Source organism: Dendropsophus ebraccatus, chromosome 11 (genome assembly GCF_027789765.1).
Source record: "Dendropsophus ebraccatus isolate aDenEbr1 chromosome 11, aDenEbr1.pat, whole genome shotgun sequence".
Classification (NCBI taxonomy): domain Eukaryota; kingdom Metazoa; phylum Chordata; class Amphibia; order Anura; family Hylidae; genus Dendropsophus; species Dendropsophus ebraccatus.
In genome coordinates, this window is record NC_091464.1 from 5,552,260 (window position 1) to 5,572,042 (window position 19,783).

The 19,783-nt window shown below is 48.1% G+C and overlaps 1 protein-coding gene and 1 long non-coding RNA gene across 2 annotated transcripts; one reads left to right on the forward strand and one right to left on the reverse strand.

Annotated features, from left to right (window-relative positions):
• The first annotated feature begins 5,906 nt into the window (after positions 1 to 5,906).
• On the forward strand, positions 5,907 to 14,345 carry LOC138767523 (triggering receptor expressed on myeloid cells 2-like). Its single transcript, XM_069945071.1, has 4 exons — positions 5,907 to 5,981; positions 8,398 to 8,797; positions 9,158 to 9,271; positions 13,785 to 14,345. The coding sequence occupies exons 1-4, from the start codon at positions 5,939 to 5,941 to the stop codon at positions 13,951 to 13,953; spliced, it is 726 nt and encodes a 241-aa protein (XP_069801172.1). The 5' UTR covers positions 5,907 to 5,938; the 3' UTR covers positions 13,954 to 14,345.
• On the reverse strand, positions 9,114 to 18,403 carry LOC138767524 (uncharacterized). The gene is made up of 3 exons (XR_011358808.1): positions 18,315 to 18,403; positions 14,055 to 14,186; positions 9,114 to 9,250 (listed from the first exon to the last, which is right to left on the reverse strand). It is a non-coding gene; the product is annotated as an uncharacterized lncRNA (long non-coding RNA).
• Between the last annotated feature and the right edge of the window lie 1,380 nt (positions 18,404 to 19,783).

Here is a 19,783-nt window from a genome sequence, read left to right on the forward strand (position 1 = left end):
CTATTCGGGAGCACAGGGGAGCTATATACTATTGGGGAGCACAGGGGAGCTATATACTATTGGGGAGCACAGGGGTCTATATACTATGGGGGAGAGCACAGGGGGCTATATATTATGGAGAGCACAGGGGGGCTATATACTATTGAGGGGGAGCACAGGGGGGCTATATACTATTGGGGAGCACAGGGGAGCTATATACTATGGGGGAGCACAGGGGAGCTATATACTATGGGGGAGCACAGGGGAGCTATATACTATGGGGGAGCACAGGGGAGCTATATACTATGGGGAGCACAGGGAGCTATATACTATGGGGGAGCACAGGGGAGCTATATACTATGGAGAGCACAGGGGGCTATATACTATGGGGGAGCACAGGGGGTTATATACTATTGGGGAGCACAGGTTAGCTATATACTATTGGGGAGCACAGGGGAGCTATATACTATTGGGGAGCACAGGGGAGCTATATACTATTGGGGAGCACAGGGGTCTATATACTATGGGGGAGAGCACAGGGGGCTATATATTATGGAGAGCACAGGGGGGCTATATACTATTGAGGGGGAGCACAGGGGGGCTATATACTATTGGGGGAGAGCACAGGGGGGCTATATACTATTGTGGGAGAGCACAGGGGGGCTATATACTATTGGGGGAGAGCACAGGGGGCTATATACTATTGTGGGAGAGCACAGGGGGGCTATATACTATTGTGGGAGAGCACAGGGGGGCTATATACTATTGTGGGAGAGCATAGGGGGCTATATACTATTGGGGGAGAGCACAGGGGGGCTATATACTATTGTGGGTGAGCACAGGGGGCTATATACTACTGGGGAGAGTGCACAGGGGGGCTATATACTAATGGGGGAGCGCACAGGAGGGCTGTATATAACTGGAGGAGCACATGAGGGTCTATATACTACAGGGACACCTTAAAACTATGGAGGCACAGAGGGGTGTAACTATGTAGGAGTACAGAGGGGTGTAACTACTGTATAGGGGTACAAGGGACCTAACTACTGTATGTGTTGGAGCCTAAAATATTTGTCTGGCAGATTCTGGAGAGAAGATTCACAGCCAGGAGAAGACTTCAAGGTGGCCCACGCTGGATGGAGAGAAAAAGAAAAGGTGACAGACTCTGATCGGAGAAGACGCCCCCGGTGAGTCACTGGATGTAACTGCACTCTGTTATAGGCTTGTACTGATAGGGGTCATGGTATGGCGGTATTATGTAATGGTATCAATGGTGATATCTTTCTGTTTTGTTTAGTGCAGTTTTTATGTAATATGTAATCACTGTATGGTGGAAATAGTGTTATAAGGTAACTACTGTATGTATTGGGGCTCTTGATACAGTGTGGGGGCAAATTCAGTACATTATACAATGTGCAGAAAGGTAAGGGGGGGCCCACTCTTGAGGGCTGTGCACTGGGCCCACCAATGTATTAAAACGGCCCTGACTGTACCATGTACTGGAGTCCCCCCGCGCCCGGACAGTATCTGTAATGAGATGCTGTGAGCGGGGGAGACTGTATTCATAAGCGCCGCGCTGTACTAAATCAGCCGCGCGGTGCTGATACTACAGCGCGGCGCTTATGAATACAGTCTCCCCCGCTCACAGCATCTCATTACAGATACTTCCCGGGGGCGGGGGGGCTCCAGTACATGCATTCCACGTCCGTGATCCGTCAGGATCACGGAACGTGGAAATGCAGCCTTAGTCCCCCGGCTGATGTGCGGCTGCCCGGGGTGTCCCGTCCTGTCCCCGGCAGCGCGCGCATCAGAGAGCTCCCCGTGCGCCGGAAGTCAAAGGCACAGGCGCACGGGGAGCTCTGTGATGCGCGCGCTGCCGGGGACAGGACGGGACACCCCGGGCAGCCGCACATCAGCCGGGACCAGACCAGAGAGGCTCGACGGGGGAACGGAGGGCAGGTGAGTTGTGTGCTGTTTTTTGTTTTTGTTTTATCTGCTGTGCAGGGGGGGGGGGGAGAGGGGGACCATCTATAAGGTAGGGGGGGGGGGGGGAAGGGGGCCATCTATAAGGGAGGGGGGAAAGAGGGGGACGATCTATAAGGGAGGGGGGAAAGAGGGGGACGATCTATAAGGGGGGGGACCATCTATAAGGGAGGGGGAGAGGGAAGAGGGGGACCATCTATAGGGGGGGGCCATCTATAAGGGAGGGGGGAAAGAGGGGGACCATCTATAAGGGGGGGGCCATCTATAAGGGAGGGGGGAAAGAGGGGGACCATCTATAAGGGGGGGGACCATCTATAAGGGAGGGGCGGGAGGGGGACCGTCTATAAGGGGGGGGGGGAAGAGGGGGACCATGTATAAGGGGGAGAGGGGGGGCCATCTATAAGGGAGGGGGGAAAGAGGGGGACCATCTATAAAGGGGCATCTATAAGGGAGGGGGGAGAGGGGGACTATGTATAAGGGGGGGAGGGGGACCATCTATAAGGGAAAGGGGACCATCTATAAGGGAGGGGGAGAGAGGGAAGAGGGGGACCATCTATAAGGGGGGGGAAAGAGGGGGACCATCTATAAGGGGGGGGAGAGGGGGACCATCTATAAGGGGGGAAGAGGGGGACCATCTATAAGGGAGGGGAAAGAGGGGGACCATCTATAAGGGAGGGGGGAGAGGGGGACCATCTATAAGGGAGGAGGGAGAGGGGGACCATCTATAAGGGGGGGAGAGGGGGACCATCTATAAGGGAGAGGGGACCATCTATAAGGGGGGGAAGAGGGGGACCATCTATAAGGGGGGAAGAGGGGGACCATCTCCTAAAAGATCAGCACCCTCCTCTCCTGACATCCTCTGTGCTGCTGGGACTTCTCCTATAGGATTAGCACCCTCCTCTCCTGACATCCTCTGTGCTGCTGGGACCTCTCCTATAGGATTAGCACCCTCATCTCCTGACATCCTCTGTGCTGCTGGGACCTCTCCTATAGGATTAGCCCCCTCCTCTCGTGACATCCTCTGTGCTGCTGGGACCTCTCCTATAAAGTCAGCCTCCTCCTCTCCTGACATCCTCTGTGCAGCAAGGGACCAAACATTATGTTTATTGGGGACAGCAGTGGGGGGGGGGGGCAGTAGTGGATTATAATGTGGGCGGATTGACGGGGGGGGGGGCGTCATTCTATAGTTCGCCTCGGGCAGCAGAGAGGCTAGAATCACCCCTGGCCGGGATCCATGGTTGGAGCCTACTGTAACGCCTGGAGTAGTGGATCCACTGGACCGTCACCAGCGATGGCACTAACCTCACCAGGGAGCGGAGTCTAAGGGGCCGCTGGTATTCACCAGAGCCTGCCGCAAGGCGGGATGGACTTGCTGCGGCAGGCGACCCCCAGGTCGCTACCCCTGGCTTGGTTGCTAGTGACGGCAGGCGAGGCGTGGCAGGAGCAGTAGGCAGGAGATGGTGCTGGCAGAGGTCAGTAGACGTAACCGCAGGTGACAGGCTGAACACGGGAGCAATGGAGTGACAGGGGAGCAGGAACCAGGAACAAGGACTTGGGACCAGGTAGCGGATAGGAATCAGGAACAAGGACTTGGGACCAGGTAGCGGATAGGAAACAGGAACAACAGGGGGCTGGGCCAAACGCTACGGGAAGCATGTAGAGGCTCCAACACAAGGGACAGGGCATGCTGGGATTTATAGGGAGTGATTGGTGCAACTAACCAATTAAGGGCGGACTGGCCCTTTAAATCTGAGACAGCCGGCGCGCGCGCGCCCTAGGAGGTGGGGACGCGCGCGCCGGCCGGCACAGACGGAGACAGGAGCGGAGGAGAGGTGAGGCGCCCCCAGGGGCCGAACTAGCAGCAGCGCCGGGTCCCTGCAAAAGGACCCCGGCGGCTGCATGGGGCAGGAGGAGGTCGCGGCAGCGGCCCGGAACACGGGACGCTTCCGTGACAATGTCTGGGGTGACCAAGTTTACTAAAGTATCTTTTCAAGGTGTCCTTCCACAAACTGTACTGTCCCCAAAAGAGCAAAGTGCAGTTAAAGCTGACGTACCTTACTGATCCTTGTTCAGCTGTCTCGGATAATCTTGAGCGGTTATTATGTACATCTTATTGTTCAAACCAGAGGCCGTGCTATCAGAACTGGACACTGATCTCTTTAGCAATAGGCGGTAGTCTCCTAAACCATAAGTACAGGTATTCTTGTATCGAGTCTTCTACAGCCAGGTCACCACTACTGCACTACTTAGGCAAGGCCCTCTTAGTAGCCCCCTAACTACCTTAAAGTCTATCTTCTAGTCAAGCATATTCAGAGACCTTCTCTGTTGTATCTGTCCACCAACGAGAGGCTGAGATCCTATTATCTGTCTACTATCTATAAGCTGAAAGTAATCTTATATCTATTTACCCAACACAAACGCCCGGCTCAAGCGATCTGTGGTGTCTGCACCTTGAGAAAATTATCTTTGTATTCTTGCACCTTACCACAAAGTCTTCTGTTTTTTTTACTTCTTCTATGGTGACTTCAGTAAAATGTTTTTCTGGATAAGTGCTGGACTATGTGGTTCCTCTACACCTGTTTCAGCTAAAAAGCCCGGTGACACAACACCCAGAGTGATACCACTCCTGGCCACCATGACAAGTGCCTCAGCTTGACACCACCTGACAACCCCTGGTATAATGCACTTGTCCTAATAGCACCTAACAGTGTCAGCAGTTTGGAACATGAATTACAGCTGACAGATAACTGACTGTAACTCATACAAGCAATGCAATTTATGGTTAGTCCACCAGATGTCACTGTTGCTTTAGAATACAGAATTCATATAGATTGTATTCTGAATACAGACTAAGAAAGTCCAAAAGTTGCAAATAAATTGGTATAAAGTACATTATATCTGTTTTCTCCTATACAAGTCCGTAGCCCAGTAATGAGGTGTAAGTCTGAGCAGTCACAGTAAGGTTATGTTACACTCATTGCTGTAGGCAAGGTTAAATGGGTACTTCACAAAAACAAAAATTTCTTTCAAATCAACTGGTGTCAGAAAGTGCCAAAAGTTTGTAATTTATTTCTATTAAAAAAAAAAATCGCCAGTCTTCCAGTACTTATCAGCTGCTGTATGTCCTGCAGGAAGTTGTGTATTCTTTCCAGTCTGAAATGGTGCTCTCTGCTGCCACCTCTGTCCATGTCAGGAACTGTCCAGAGCAGGGCTTATCCAGACCTGAAGGTTCTCAACGAGAGAGGGCTCTGACCATCTTGGGAGTGGCGATAGAAAATACCTTTTTCCATACGGATGAATGTCCGCCTTGGCTATCCTGTGGGCATCAACACACGATCAGGGATGAAGGGCCCAAATCCAGGTAAGCTAGCCGTCGGGGTGACCCTTCAAACATCCTAGTCACTTGCAGCAGTGCACTTAGCTAACTGCTGGCTTGACTTAGCGGTTTTTGAAAATCCCCATAGTACCGACCTATACTTGCTATAAAGGAGCAGTGGACACCTTCTCCGCGACACTGCAAGGGGCCTGTTGGGCCCCCTAGCAGAGAGGCCCCTATTGTTACACCATTGGCTGCATGCCACACTCGTCACTTACTGGTATCACCAATCTCTAATGTATACATGACACATCTGCCAGTGTGAACAGTATGCCAGCCTGTCTACATATAAGAAGTGTCTACATGTAAGAAGTCACACCTTTTTATGCAAAGTCACCAGAAAACTAATGTGCGGCTTCTCCTAAACCTTCATTTTATGTTACTATGTAGTTTTACTATAACTTTAGTTGGGAAACTGTAACTTTAACTTAGTCAGGAAATTGCCACATATTCCTGCTGTACCCTGGGATGAGGCTCCCGCACATCACATGGCCTTTATATATATGTGTGTGTAAGTATTCAGTTATATATATCCCCAGCTGAGCAGATTGCACAATCATCAGCACAAAGGCGGCATCACTTCTTCTCGCTGCTCCCGAAATGGACACAAGCTTCTCACTCACCTTCGCTGTGATATTGCTGGGTAAGAGTCCATCATTATAATACCAGATAAAACTAGAGATAAGACTAAGTTTATATTGTTAGTTTGACTAGTTGCAGATTGGATGTGGAGTATGAGTATATGTATGGAGTACGAGTATGAGTATGAGTATATGTATGGAGTACGAGTATGAGTATATGTATGAAGTACGAATATGAGTATATGTATGGAGTATGAGTATAAGTATAGGTATACAGCATAAGTAGGAGTTTATGTATGAGTATATGTATGGAGTACGAGTATGAGTATGAGTATATGTATGGAGTACGAGTATGAGTATGAGTATATGTATGAAGTACGAGTATGAGTATGAGTATATGTATGAAGTACAAGTATGAGTATAAGTATATGTATGGAGTATGAGTATATGTATGGAGTACGAGTATGAGTATGAGTATATGTATGAAGTACGAGTATGAGTATGAGTATATGTATGAAGTACAAGTATGAGTATAAGTATATGTATGGAGTATGAGTATATGTATGGAGTACGAGTATGAGTATGAGTATATGTATGAAGTACGAGTATGAGTATGAGTATATGTATGGAGTACGAGTATGAGTATATGTATGAAGTACGAATATGAGTATATGTATGGAGTATGAGTATAAGTATAGGTATACTGCATAAGTAGGAGTTTATGTATGAGTATATGTATGGAGTACGAGTATGAGTATGAGTATATGTATGAAGTACGAGTATGAGTATGAGTATATGTATGAAGTACAAGTATGAGTATAAGTATATGTATGGAGTATGAGTATATGTATGGAGTACGAGTATGAGTATGAGTAAATGTATGAAGTACGAGGATGAGTATGAGTATATGTATGGAGTATGAGTATATGTATGAAGTACGAGTATGAGTATATGTATGGAGTATGAGTATAAGTATAGGTATACAGCATAAGTAGGAGTTTATGTATGGAGTATATGTTTGGAGTGTGAGTGTATGTATGGAGTATGAGTATGAGTATATGTATGAAGTACGAGTATGAGTATGAGTATATGTATGAAGTACGAGTATGAGTAAATGTATGAAGTACGAGTATGAGTATATGTATTGAGTACAAGTATGAGTATGAGTATATGTATGGAGTATGAGTATAAGTATAGGTATAGAGCATAAGTAGGAGTTTATGTATGGAGTATATGTTTGGAGTATGAGTGTGAGTGTATGTATGGAGTATGAGTGTGAGTATTCTCCGATACAAAATCTGTGTCTGATATAGAGGTGTGTAATAGGCGACAGTCACGCGTTCAGTAGTTTTTCAGAACCGTAGATGATTTCTGCAATTGGCCGGAATCCGCAGACAAGTTGTCCGTAATGCAGCTCTTTCTCTTTGTATCTTTTGCAGATGAGCAATTACAGGGAAGGTGAAATAAGTTAAATAAGTGAGAACGGTCTTTTTGCAGACGACACAGATTTTTCAGCTGTAAAAATTACAGATCCTCAAAAGTTACGGACGCCCCCATAGACTTCTATGGGACAATCTGTGCCATAATTAGGGTCCCTACTAAGGCTTGTCAGTAATTTATGCGGATTACAAATCCATAAATATACAGACAGTGTGAACAGCCCAATATAAATCAAGGGGCCCTAAATCTGACCCTTAAAGGGAACCTGTCACCAGGGACGTGGGCACAGAGCCCGCACTGTGCCCGCGTACCCGGTGACAGGTTCCCTTTAATTACGGACAAACTTATGGAATGTGTGAATGTAGCCTTAAAGGAGAAGTCCAGTGGGGGGGGGGGGAATCATTTCATAGTAAGGGAGGTATGCTTACCAGACCTTGTGTCCACACTGCACCGCATCACCGGGCCCCCATACCCTGCGCCAGACTTCTCCATTAAATCGCCTTTCAAAGGGTACTTCACCAAAAAATAAATTCTTTCAAATTGATTGGTGCCATAAAGTACCAGAGATTTGTAATTTGCTTATTAGCTGCTGTATGTCGTGCAGGAAGTGGTGTATTCTCTCCAGTCTGACACAGTGCTCTCTGCTGCCACCTCTGTCCATGTCAGGAACTGTCCAAAGAAAACTTCTTCTGCTCTGGACAGTTCCTGACATGGACAGAGGTGGCAGCAGAGAGCACTGTGTCACACTGGAGAGAACACACCGCTTCCTGCAGGACATACAGTAGCTGATAAGTACTGGAAGATTGGAGATTGAAGATTTTTAATAGAAGTAAATTACAAATCTCTGGCACTTTATGGGAGCAGTTGATATGAAAGAAAACATTTTTTGCTGGAGTACCCCTTTAAGTTTATTTCAATAATTTTATATCTGAATAATTTTAATTTTGATTTATCTCTTAAAAACAAAACGTTGAATCTTATAAATCTTCTCGGACAATTTCCATTGTGGCTGAGAGGGCGTCTGTCTCTATCTATCAGGTGTGCCGGGCCGGTGTGAGGAGGTCACCGTGTATTCGGGGCAACTCGGAGAAACCCTCAACGTTGTTTGTCCGTATCAGCAACGTGCAGATCGCTGGAGGAAGAAGGTCTGGTGTAAGGAGGATGAGGACGGCTTCTGTCAGCTCGTCGTCAGTGCTCATCCTTACTGGATGATGTTCAACAGAAGAACCAATGGGAGCGCTGACATTGCTGACGACCAACATAAGGGGGTAATCACAATCAATATGACGAATCTCCAGAGATCTGACGCTGGGCTTTACCAGTGCCGGACGGTCACTTTCGGGGACGTCACCACTCTACAACGGATCCGAGTACAAGTACTGGACAGCCTGGACGGGAATGTTCCAGAACATGAACGTACACAGTACAGCATCTCGGGGTAAGACGCATTATTTCCATATTATTAAATGCAGTTGATCTTTTCCCCAATCCACAGGATTTCCACAGGATATGAGAAAAGTAAGAGATCATGGAGGGTCCGACCTCTGCACGCCCCACCGATCTCCGTATCAGACCCACGGCTTCTCTGTTGTGAGTGCTTACTCAGCTCTTTCCACTGGCTCCATAGGAATTAATAGCAGCGGGTCACATGCCGCACCCCTGGCTGTATTCATAACAAAGGATCCGGGGTCCAATACGGAGATCAGCGGGGGGTACAGAGGTCAGACCCCCCGCAATCTCTTACTTTTCCCTTATCCAGTGGACAACAACTTTAATGATCTGTTTTCTATTATTAAAGGTCGCCATCTGAAACCCAGATTCCCGTCATGTTGATTGTAGTTGGAAGCAGCCTCATCTTCTGCAAACTACTTCTTATGGGGGTCCTCTGCATCTGGGGGAAAAGACAAGAGGCGTAAGAATTCATCAAATATCATTACATGTATCTGACTAATAAAGTCCTTTTGGTCACAGGAATTAAAGGGAATCTGTCAGCTGTAATTCACGTTCCAAACTGCTGACACTGTTAGATTCTGTTACAGCAGGGAGACACCTGGTACCTCTCATATATCTGTCTGTGCTTCCAGGATCTAGAAAAATGCTTTTATTATATAGGAAGAAGAGTCAGAGAGGCTTTCCTGAGCTCCTCCCTCCCCTTTCCATTCCTGACCCTGCTGCAATACCTCCTCCCTCCCCCTCCCATCCCTGACCTTGCTGTAACACCTCCTCCCTCCCCCTCCAATCCCTGACCCTGCTGTAACAGGACAGCAGTAATCCTAGGGCTGGTAGCAGAGGCAGGACAGCAGTAATCCTATGGCTGATGGCAGAGGCAGGACAGCAGTAATCCTATGGCTGATGGCAGAGGCAGGACAGCAGTAATCCTATGGCTGATGGCAGAGGCAGGACAGCAGTAATCCTATGGCTGATGGCAGAGGCAGGACAGCAGTAATCCTATGGCTGATGGCAGAGGCAGGACAGCAGTAATCCTATGGCTGGTAGCAGAGGCAGGACAGCAGTAATCCTATGGCTGGTAGCAGAGGCAGGACAGCAGTAATCCTATGGCTGGTAGCAGAGGCAGGACAGCAGTAATCCTATGGCTGGTAGCAGAGACAGGACAGCAGTAATCCTATGGCTGGTAGCAGAGGCAGGACAGCAGTAATCCTATGGCTGGTAGCAGAGGCAGGACAGCAGTAATCCTATAGCTGGTAGCAGAGACAGGACAGCAGTAATCCTATGGCTGGTAGCAGAGGCAGGACAGCAGTAATCTTATGGCTGGTAGCTGGGGCCGCACAGCAGTAATCCTATGGCTGGTAGCAGAGACAGGACAGCAGTAATCCTATGGCTGGTAGCTGGGGCCGCACAGCAGTAATCCTATGGCTGGTAGCAGAGACAGGACAGCAGTAATCCTATGGCTGGTAGCAGAGGCAGGACAGCAGTAATCCTATGGCTGGTAGCAGAGGCAGGACAGCAGTAATCCTATGGCTTGTAGCTGAGGCCGCACAGCAGTAATCCTATGGCTGGTAGCAGAGACAGGACAGCAGTAATCCTATGGCTGGTACCAGAGACAGGACAGCAGTAATCCTAGGGCTGGTAGCAGAGGCAGGACAGCAGTAATCCTAGGGCTGGTAGCAGAGACAGGACAGCAGTAATCCTATGGCTGGTAGCAGAGACAGGACAGCAGAAATCCTATGGCTGGTAGCAGAGACAGGACAGCAGTAATCCTAGGGCTAGTAGCAGAGGCAGGACAGCAGTAATCCTAGGGCTAGTAGCTGAGGCAGGACAGCAGTAATCCTATGGCTGGTAGAAGAGGCAGGACAGCAGTAATCCTATGGCTGGTAGCAGAGGCAGGACAGCAGTAATCCTATGGCTGGTAGAAGAGGCAGGACAGCAGTAATCCTATGGCTGGTAGCAGTGGCAGGACAGCAGTAATCCTAGGGCTAGTAGCAGAGGCAGGACAGCAGTAATCCTATGGCTGGTAGAAGAGGCAGAACAGCAGTAATCCTAGGGCTAGTAGCTGAGGCAGGACAGCAGTAATCCTATGGCTGGTAGCAGAGGCAGGACAGCAGTAATCCTATGGCTGATGGCAGATTCAGGACAACAGTAATCCTAGGGCTGGTAGCAGAGGCAGGACAGCAGTAATCCTATGGCTGATGGCAGAGGCAGGACAGCAGTAATCCTATGGCTGATGGCAGAGGCAGGACAGCAGTAATCCTATGGCTGGTAGTAGAGGCAGGACAGCAGTAATCCTATGGCTGGTAGCAGAGGCAGGACAGCAGTAATTCTATGGCTGATGGCAGAGGCAGGACAGCAGTAATCCTATGGCTGGTAGTAGAGGCAGGACAGCAGTAATCCTATGGCTGGTAGAAGAGGCAGGACAGCAGTAATCCTATGGCTGATGGCAGAGGCAGGACAGCAGTAATCCTATGGCTGATGGCAGAGGCAGGGCAGCAGTAATCCTATGGCTGATGGCAGAGGCAGGACAGCAGTAATCCTATGGCTGGTAGCAGAGGCAGGACAGCAGTAATCCTATGGCTGATGGCAGAGGCAGGACAGCAGTAATCCTATGGCTGGTAGCAGAGGCAGGACAGCAGTAATCCTATGGCTGATGGCAGAGGCAGGACAGCAGTAATCCTATGGCTGGTTGCAGAGGCAGGACAGCAGTAATCCTATGGCTTATCGCAGAGGCAGGACAGCAGTAATCCTATGGCTGGTAGCAGAGGCAGGACAGCAGTAATCCTATGGCTAATGGCAGAGGCAGGACAGCAGTAATCCTATGGCTGGTAGCAGAGGCAGGACAGCAGTAATCCTATGGCTTGTAGCTGAGGCCGCACAGCAGTAATCCTATGGCTGGTAGCAGAGACAGGACAGCAGTAATCCTATGGCTGGTAGCAGAGACAGGACAGCAGTAATCCTAGGGCTGGTAGCAGAGACAGGACAGCAGTAATCCTAGGGCTAGTAGCAGAGGCAGGACAGCAGTAATCCTAGGGCTGGTAGCAGAGACAGGACAGCAGTAATCCTAGGGCTAGTAGCTGAGGCAGGACAGCAGTAATCCTATGGCTGGTAGAAGAGGCAGGACAGCAGTAATCCTAGGGCTAGTAGCAGAGGCAGGACAGCAGTAATCCTATGGTTGGTAGCAGAGACAGGACAGCAGTAATCCTAGGGCTGGTTGCAGAGACAGGACAGCAGAAATCCTAGGGCTGGTAGCAGAGACAGGACAGCAGTAATCCTAGGGCTAGTAGCAGAGGCAGGACAGCAGTAATCCTAGGGCTAGTAGCTGAGGCAGGACAGCAGTAATCCTATGGCTGGTAGAAGAGGCAGGACAGCAGTAATCCTATGGCTGGTAGCAGAGGCAGGACAGCAGTAATCCTATGGCTGGTAGAAGAGGCAGGACAGCAGTAATCCTATGGCTGGTAGCAGTGGCAGGACAGCAGTAATCCTAGGGCTAGTAGCAGAGGCAGGACAGCAGTAATCCTATGGCTGGTAGAAGAGGCAGAACAGCAGTAATCCTAGGGCTAGTAGCGGAGGCAGGACAGCAGTAATCCTATGGCTGGTAGCAGAGGCAGGACAGCAGTAATCCTATGGCTGATGGCAGAGGCAGGACAGCAGTAATCCTATGGCTGGTAGTAGAGGCAGGACAGCAGTAATCCTATGGCTGATGGCAGAGGCAGGACAGCAGTAATCCTATGGCTGATGGCAGAGGCAGGGCAGCAGTAATCCTATGGCTGATGGCAGAGGCAGGACAGCAGTAATCCTATGGCTGATGGCAGAGGCAGGACAGCAGTAATCCTATGGCTGGTAGAAGAGGCAGGACAGCAGTAATCCTAGGGCTAGTAGCTGAGGCAGGACAGCAGTAATCCTATGGCTGGTAGCAGAGGCAGGACAGCAGTAATCCTATGGCTGATGGCAGAGGCAGGACAGCAGTAATCCTATGGCTGGTAGCAGAGGCAGGACAGCAGTAATCCTATGGCTGATGGCAGAGGCAGGACAGCAGTAATCCTATGGCTGGTAGCAGAGGCAGGACAGCAGTAATCCTATGGCTGATGGCAGAGGCAGGACAGCAGTAATCCTATGGCTGGTAGCAGAGGCAGGACAGCAGTAATCCTATGGCTGATGGCAGAGGCAGGACAGCAGTAATCCTATGGCTGGTAGCAGAGGCAGGACAGCAGTAATCCTATGGCTAATGGCAGAGGCAGGACAGCAGTAATCCTATGGCTGATGGCAGAGGCAGGACAGCAGTAATCCTATGGCTGGTAGCAGAGGCAGGACAGCAGTAATCCTATGGCTGATGGCAGAGGCAGGACAGCAGTAATCCTATGGCTGGTAGCAGAGGCAGGACAGCAGTAATCCTATGGCTGATGGCAGAGGCAGGACAGCAGTAATCCTATGGCTGGTAGCAGAGGCAGGACAGCAGTAATCCTATGGCTAATGGCAGAGGCAGGACAGCAGTAATCCTATGGCTGATGGCAGAGGCAGGACAGCAGTAATCCTATGGCATTACCTGTCATTACAGTGCTGTGGAGATTCAAACAGTTTACCCCTGCTGGCATGAGGTTAATAAATCATGCCGAGCAGGGAAACAATCCAGGACATGCATTTACTGTCTATAAGTCTACAAAATTTATGAATGTGTGAATGCACCCTTAGCTGGGAGTCCATAGTTATATATGAAATGCCATACCTACTTTGATTTGTTTTAGGACAGCGTCAGTTTTTGGAAAATGCTGCATTCTCTAGATGTGGTTTTTTATTCTTTGAGTTTTTGGCACTTTTCCTCCATAAACTTCTATAGATTGAAAAAATACATACAAAAGTATGTGTGTGTGTGTGTGTGTGTGTGTGTGTGTGTACCTGAGTGTTTTTTATTTTTTTATTTTAAATTTTTTTGGACATGTGTATCTCAATTTTCAAATTTCTATTATATCTTTTAGCATCTATTCGCCGAGTTTGGACCTAGAACAGTTTTCTACTCCTTTATCTGCTGGATCTTCAGATGCTGAACAGTCATTTCCCAGCGCCAGAGAGGAAACAAGTCCCGGTCCGCACTATATTAACTATATGTATATGGGACATCTAAACCAAGGACGATGGCAGCAATAAATAACACTCCATGAGCATTGGACTAACACTTCCAGATTCTTCTGTAATTACCGGATGAATGTCTGATATAGGTCGACAGAACATAAAATGTCATTACTCACCAGAAGGATCTGTTTTCTCTTGTTTCTGTATTACATGCTAAAACAAGGCATGGGAGCTACAGCGAGTGAGTGTCCTGCAGGATTACTGGTACTTTGGGCTGCTGGATTACAGCTGATAAAGGGGAAGTTCAGCTACAACAAAAACAACAACAAAGAATCTTTTATATCAACTGGTGCCAGAGATTTGTAGTCTACTCCTATATAAAAAATATCCAGTCTTCCAGTACTTATCAGCTGCTGTATGTCCTGCATGAAGTGATGTATCCTCTCCAGTCTGACACAGTGCTCTCTGCTGCCACCTCTGTCCATGTCAGGAACTGTCCAGAGCAGTAGAGGCTTTCTATGGGGATTTGCTGCTGCTCTGGACAGTTCCTGACCTGGACAGAGGTGGCAGCAGAGAGCACTGTGTCAGACTGGAGAGAATACACCACTGTGATATTTTCTTCCCTATTTGCTTCTCTGTTCCTTTCTACAGTAGAAGATGTTTGATTAGTCAGATGTAGGAGAGGAGCAGTAGTTATTGGTGGCCATGGGAAATACAGACTGAACTTTGAATAATTGCAGGAAATATAAAGAAGAGAAATAAGGAACAATCAAATCATTAAATACAAAAAACTTGATTTTATATATTTTATATGTATAATAAACTGTATGACACAGTAGTGATATGTATGTGCAGTTAATACCCCACCAAGTGGTAGCCAGGGCCATATATACCACTAGGTGGTCCAGTGCCTAGGGCAGCACAATACAGGGGGACAGCACCAGGGAGCAGGGGGAAGGAAACAACTTTTTTTTATTTTATTTATTTATTTTTTAGTCTCCTCTGTTATGGCGGTGTTATCCAGTCACAGTATGGCGGTATTGGTCAGGTCTGGTATGGTGGTGTTACCCAGTCACAGTATGGTGATATTGGTCAGGCCTGGTATGGTGGTATTACCCAGTCACAGTATGGTGATATTGGTCAGGCCCAGGATGGCGGTCAGGTATGGTGTGGCGGTGTTATCCAGTCACAGTATGGTGGTATTGGTGTGGTGGTGTTATCTAGTCACAGTATGGTGGTATTGTTTAGGTCTGGTGTGGCAGTGTTATCCAATCACAGTATGGTGGTATTGGTCAGGTAGGGTATGGCGGTGTTATCCAGTCACAGTATGGTGGTATTGGTCAAGTCTGGTGTGGCGGTGTTATCTAGTCACAAAATGGTGGTATTGGTCAGGTCTGGTGAGGCGGTGTTATCTAGTCACAGTAGGTTGGTATTCGTCAGGTCTGGTATGGCGGTGTTATCCAGTCACAGTATGGTGGTATTGGTCTGGTATGGTATGGCGGTGTTAGCCAGTCACAGTATGGTGGTATTGGTCAGGTCTGGTATGGCGGTGTTATCCAGTCACAGTATGGGGGTATTGGTCAGGTCTGGTGTGGCGGTGTTATCCAGTCACAGTATGGTGGCATTGGTCAGGTTTGGTATGGCGGTGTTATCCAGTCACAGTATGGTGGTATTGGTCAGGTCTGGTATGGCGGTGTTATCTAGTCACAGTATGGTGGTATTGGTCAGGTCTGGTATGGTGGTGTTACCCAGTCACAGTATGGTGATATTGGTCAGGTCTGGTATGGTAGTGTTACCCAGTCACAGTATGCTGATATTGGTCAGGCCCGGTATGGCGGTCAGGTATGGTGTGGCAGTGTTATCCAGTTACAGTATGGTGGTATTGGTCAGGTAGGGTATGGCGGTGTTATCCAGTCACAGTATGGTGGTATTGGTCAGGTCTGGTGTGGCGGTGTTATCTAGTCACAATATGGTGGTATTGGTCAGGTCTGGTGAGGCGGTGTTATCTAGTCACAGTAGGTTGGTATTGGTCAGGTCTGGTATGGCGGTGTTATCCAGTCACAGTATGGTGGTATTGGTCAGGTATGGTATGGCGGTGTTATCCAGTCACAGTATGGTGGTATTGGTCAGGTCTGGTGTGGCGGTGTTATCCAGTCACAGTATGGTGGTATTGGTCAGGTCTGGTATGGCGGTGTTATCTACTCACAGTATGGTGGTATTGGTCAGGTCTGGTGTGGCGGTGTTACCCAGTCACAGAATGCTGATATTGGTCAGGCCCGGTATGGCGGTCAGGTATGGTGTGGCAGTGTTATCCAGTCACAGTATCGTGGTATTGGTGTTATCTAGTCACAGTTTGGTAGTATTGTTTAGGTCTGGTGTGCAGTGTTATCCAATCACAGTATGGTGGTATTGGTCAGGTAGGGTATGGCGGTGTTATCCAGTCACAGTATGGTGGTATTGGTCAGGTCTGGTGTGGCGGTGTTATCTAGTCACAATATGGTGGTATTGGTCAGGTCTGGTGAGGCGGTGTTATCTAGTCACAGTAGGTTGGTATTGGTCAGGTCTGGTATGGCGGTGTTATCCAGTCACAGTATGGTGGTATTGGTCAGGTATGGTATGGCGGTGTTATCCAGTCACAGTATGGTGGTATTGGTCAGGTCTGGTATGGCGGTGTTATCCAGTCACATTATGGTGGTATTGGTCAGGTCTGGTGTGGCGGTGTTATCCAGTCACAGTATGGTGGTATTGGTCAGGTTTGGTATGGCGGTGTTATCCAGTCACAGTATGGTGGTATTGGTCAGGTCTGGTATGGCGGTGTTATCTAGTCACAGTATGGTGGTATTGGTCAGGTCTGGTGTGGCGGTGTTATCCAGTCACAGTATGGTGGTATTGGTCAGGTCTGGTGAGGCGGTGTTATCTAGTTACAGTATGGCGGTATTGGTCAGGTCTGGTATGGCGGTGTTATCCAGTCACAGTATGGCGATATTGGTCAGGTCTGGTGTGGCGGTGTTATCCAGTCACAGTATGGCGGTATTGGTTAGGTCTGGTGTGGCGGTGTTATCCAGTCACAGTATGGTGGTATTGGTCAGGTCTGGTGTGGAGGTGTTATCTAGTCACAGTATGGCGGTATTGGTCAGGTCTGGTGTGGTGGTGTTATCCAGTCACAGTATGGCGGTATTGGTCAGGTTTGGTATGGCGGTGTTATCCGGTCACAGTATGGCGGTATTGGTCAAGTTTGGTATGGCGGTGTTATCTAGGCACAGTATGGTGGTATTGGTCAGGTCTGGTATGGCAATGGTAATATGGCCCTGGTAGTAGCTGAAGCTTAATAGTATCACATACAGAGTAATACAGAGACATGGAGGGAGTATATTCTAAAGTGTTTTGTATCATCACAATGCAGGAAATGCATCAATACTAGTAAAAGAGACAATCTGGAACTGCCTGCCATAACAACCATCAGATATTTACATAAGCTATTGGGAATGACAAATCTGCATTTCTTTATTGTTGATCCATTTTCTTTGCACAAGTTTTAATAAATTCTCACCATTAAGTCTCTTTCTCGTCTTTCTTACAGTCGCATTTCTCGTATTTCCCTGCTCATGTTCCTGATTTTAGTATCTTATCATGATATTATCTCAACCACAGGTAGAGTTCAGGCAGGGTCGGGACGCGGTACAAAAGCAAGATCCAAATAGCGAGGTCAAAGAGGTACAATAAGCCAAAGTCAGGTAGCCGGGTGTAGCAGACAAAGTGCAAAGACTCAAGGGGTACACTAGCACGCTTTACAAGAAAAGACTTATAGCTAGCAAAGAGAACAGAGCATTGAAACACTTCATAGGAAGTAGGAAACCCGATCTGGGACAAGATTGGACCAGACACACAGTAAAGGGTGAAAAGTGTGAGTGGAAAGACCAATCAACTGAGCAAAATAGAGGTTAACTGTTAAGTAACCAGAGGGAATAGATGGGTGTGGTAAGAAATCAATCACCAGAGCAGAAGGATAGAGCTGTATTAGTGCTCAGACAAGTGCAAATAAAACATTAAATCAAATAAGAAACAAGGCTAAGGGTGAAGTCTCAGCCGGACACCACGAGCCGAGGACCGCGCCAAGGTCCGGACAGGCTCGGGCATTACAGATATTTATAAGGATCAGCCCATTTTTAGATCCTATACTATATGGTGGTAATACTGTTCTAGAAGTTATGTTACCTATAAATTCCACTTTGAGTGACAAGATGTATATGGTATACAGCAAATTATGCAATAACTGGTGTTTCCCCTTAAGTATTTTGCAGAGCAGGTGCTTAGTGGACACTTTTTCTCAGACTTCCTCATCTGTTCTACCTCCTGTCATACAAGTAGTGATTCAGCACCAGCGTGCGTCTGACTCACAACCACAACATGATGCTCAGCATAGATGAAGCACTTACCTTCCATTACTGGAAATGTGCACCATGCCGTTATAGTAGCCAAAGGTCTGATGTTGTAGATCCATCTGTCACAAATCACGTAATACCCCTTTAAACATGCAATAAAACCCTGAAAAAAAGAAAAAAATATATTTTTAATACGTTTCTATTTATAAATGTGTTTTAGGCGGCCGTCACACTTGGGGATTTTTATGTAAAATTGTACGCTGCAGGTTCTGAGCCAAAACTAAGGACCGATTCTCCATTCGTGCTGCCAACAGGTATGGACAATGCTATGGCCGTGCATCTGTAGCTGTCCGAAATGGCAGCAACTGATTCGTAGGTGTATGGTGATCGGCAGCTCCATCCTATGGGACGGGCAATCCTCCCTATTTCAGGATTTTGCTGATTTATTAATTATCGGATTTAAATATTTACATTAACAAAGAGAAAACTATTGAGACCAAGATCTACGAAAAACCAACCCTTTGGCATTGGCAGAGCTGTCACCCAACCCCTTGGCATTGGCAGAGCTGTCACCCAACCCCTAGGCATTGGCAGAGCTGTCACCCAACCCCTTGGCATTGGCAGAGCTGTCACCCAACCCCTTGGCATTGGCAGAGCTGTCACCCAACCCCTTGGCATTGGAAGAGCTGTCACCCAACCCCTTTGGCATTGGCAGAGCTGTCACCCAACCCCTTGGCATTGGAAGAGCTGTCACCCAACCCCTTGGGCATTGGCAGAGCTGTCACCCAACCCCTTTGGCATTGGCAGAGCTGTCAATCAACCCCTTGGCATTGGCAGAGCTGTCACCCAACCCCTTGGCATTGGCAGAGCTGTCACCCAACCCCTGGCATTGGCAGAGCTGTCACCCAACCCCTTGGGCATTGGCAGAGCTGTCACCCAACTCCTTGGGCATTGGCAGAGCTGTCACCCAACCCGTATGGCATTGGCAGAGCTGTCACCCAACCCCTGGCATTGGCAGAGCTGTCACCCAACCCCTTTGGCATTGGCAGAGCTGTCACCCAACCCCTTTGGCATTGGCAGAGCTGTCACTTAACCCTTTGGGCATTGGCAGAGCTGTCACCCAACCCCTTTGGCATTGGCAGAGCTGTCACCCAACCCCTTTGGCATTGGCAGAGCTGTCACTTAACCCTTTGGGCATTGGCAGAGCTGTCACCAAACCCCTTGAAACCTACAGTGTACCTCCTGCACCCGGACAGTGATACCAGCACAATCCCGCCAAATAAAAAATATATTAATAATAATAATAAACCTAATCATTGTGTAATAGTCAAATGAAAAGTATAGATATTTTTAAGCAGTCCTAAACATTGCATGAAAAGACTGAGCGACACAATGATCCATATAACATATGTCTGAACATAGACTGAATAAGCTCTGACTAATACATAATAGCTGCTATAAAACTGTGCATAAACTATGCTGCAAAAGGGAATCAAGACCAAGCTCCCAGATAGCGCGTGCTG

Bases quoted from the DNA above. Each gene is read 5' to 3' on its own strand.
- LOC138767523 (XM_069945071.1), top strand. From the start codon at position 5,939: ATGGACACAAGCTTCTCACTCACCTTCGCTGTGATATTGCTGG. The intron at 5,982-8,397 runs GTAAGAGTCCAT...TCTATCTATCAG, and splicing joins CTTCGCTGTGATATTGCTGG to GTGTGCCGGGCCGGTGTGAG. The intron at 9,272-13,784 runs GTAAGAATTCAT...TATATCTTTTAG, and splicing joins TGGGGGAAAAGACAAGAGGC to CATCTATTCGCCGAGTTTGG.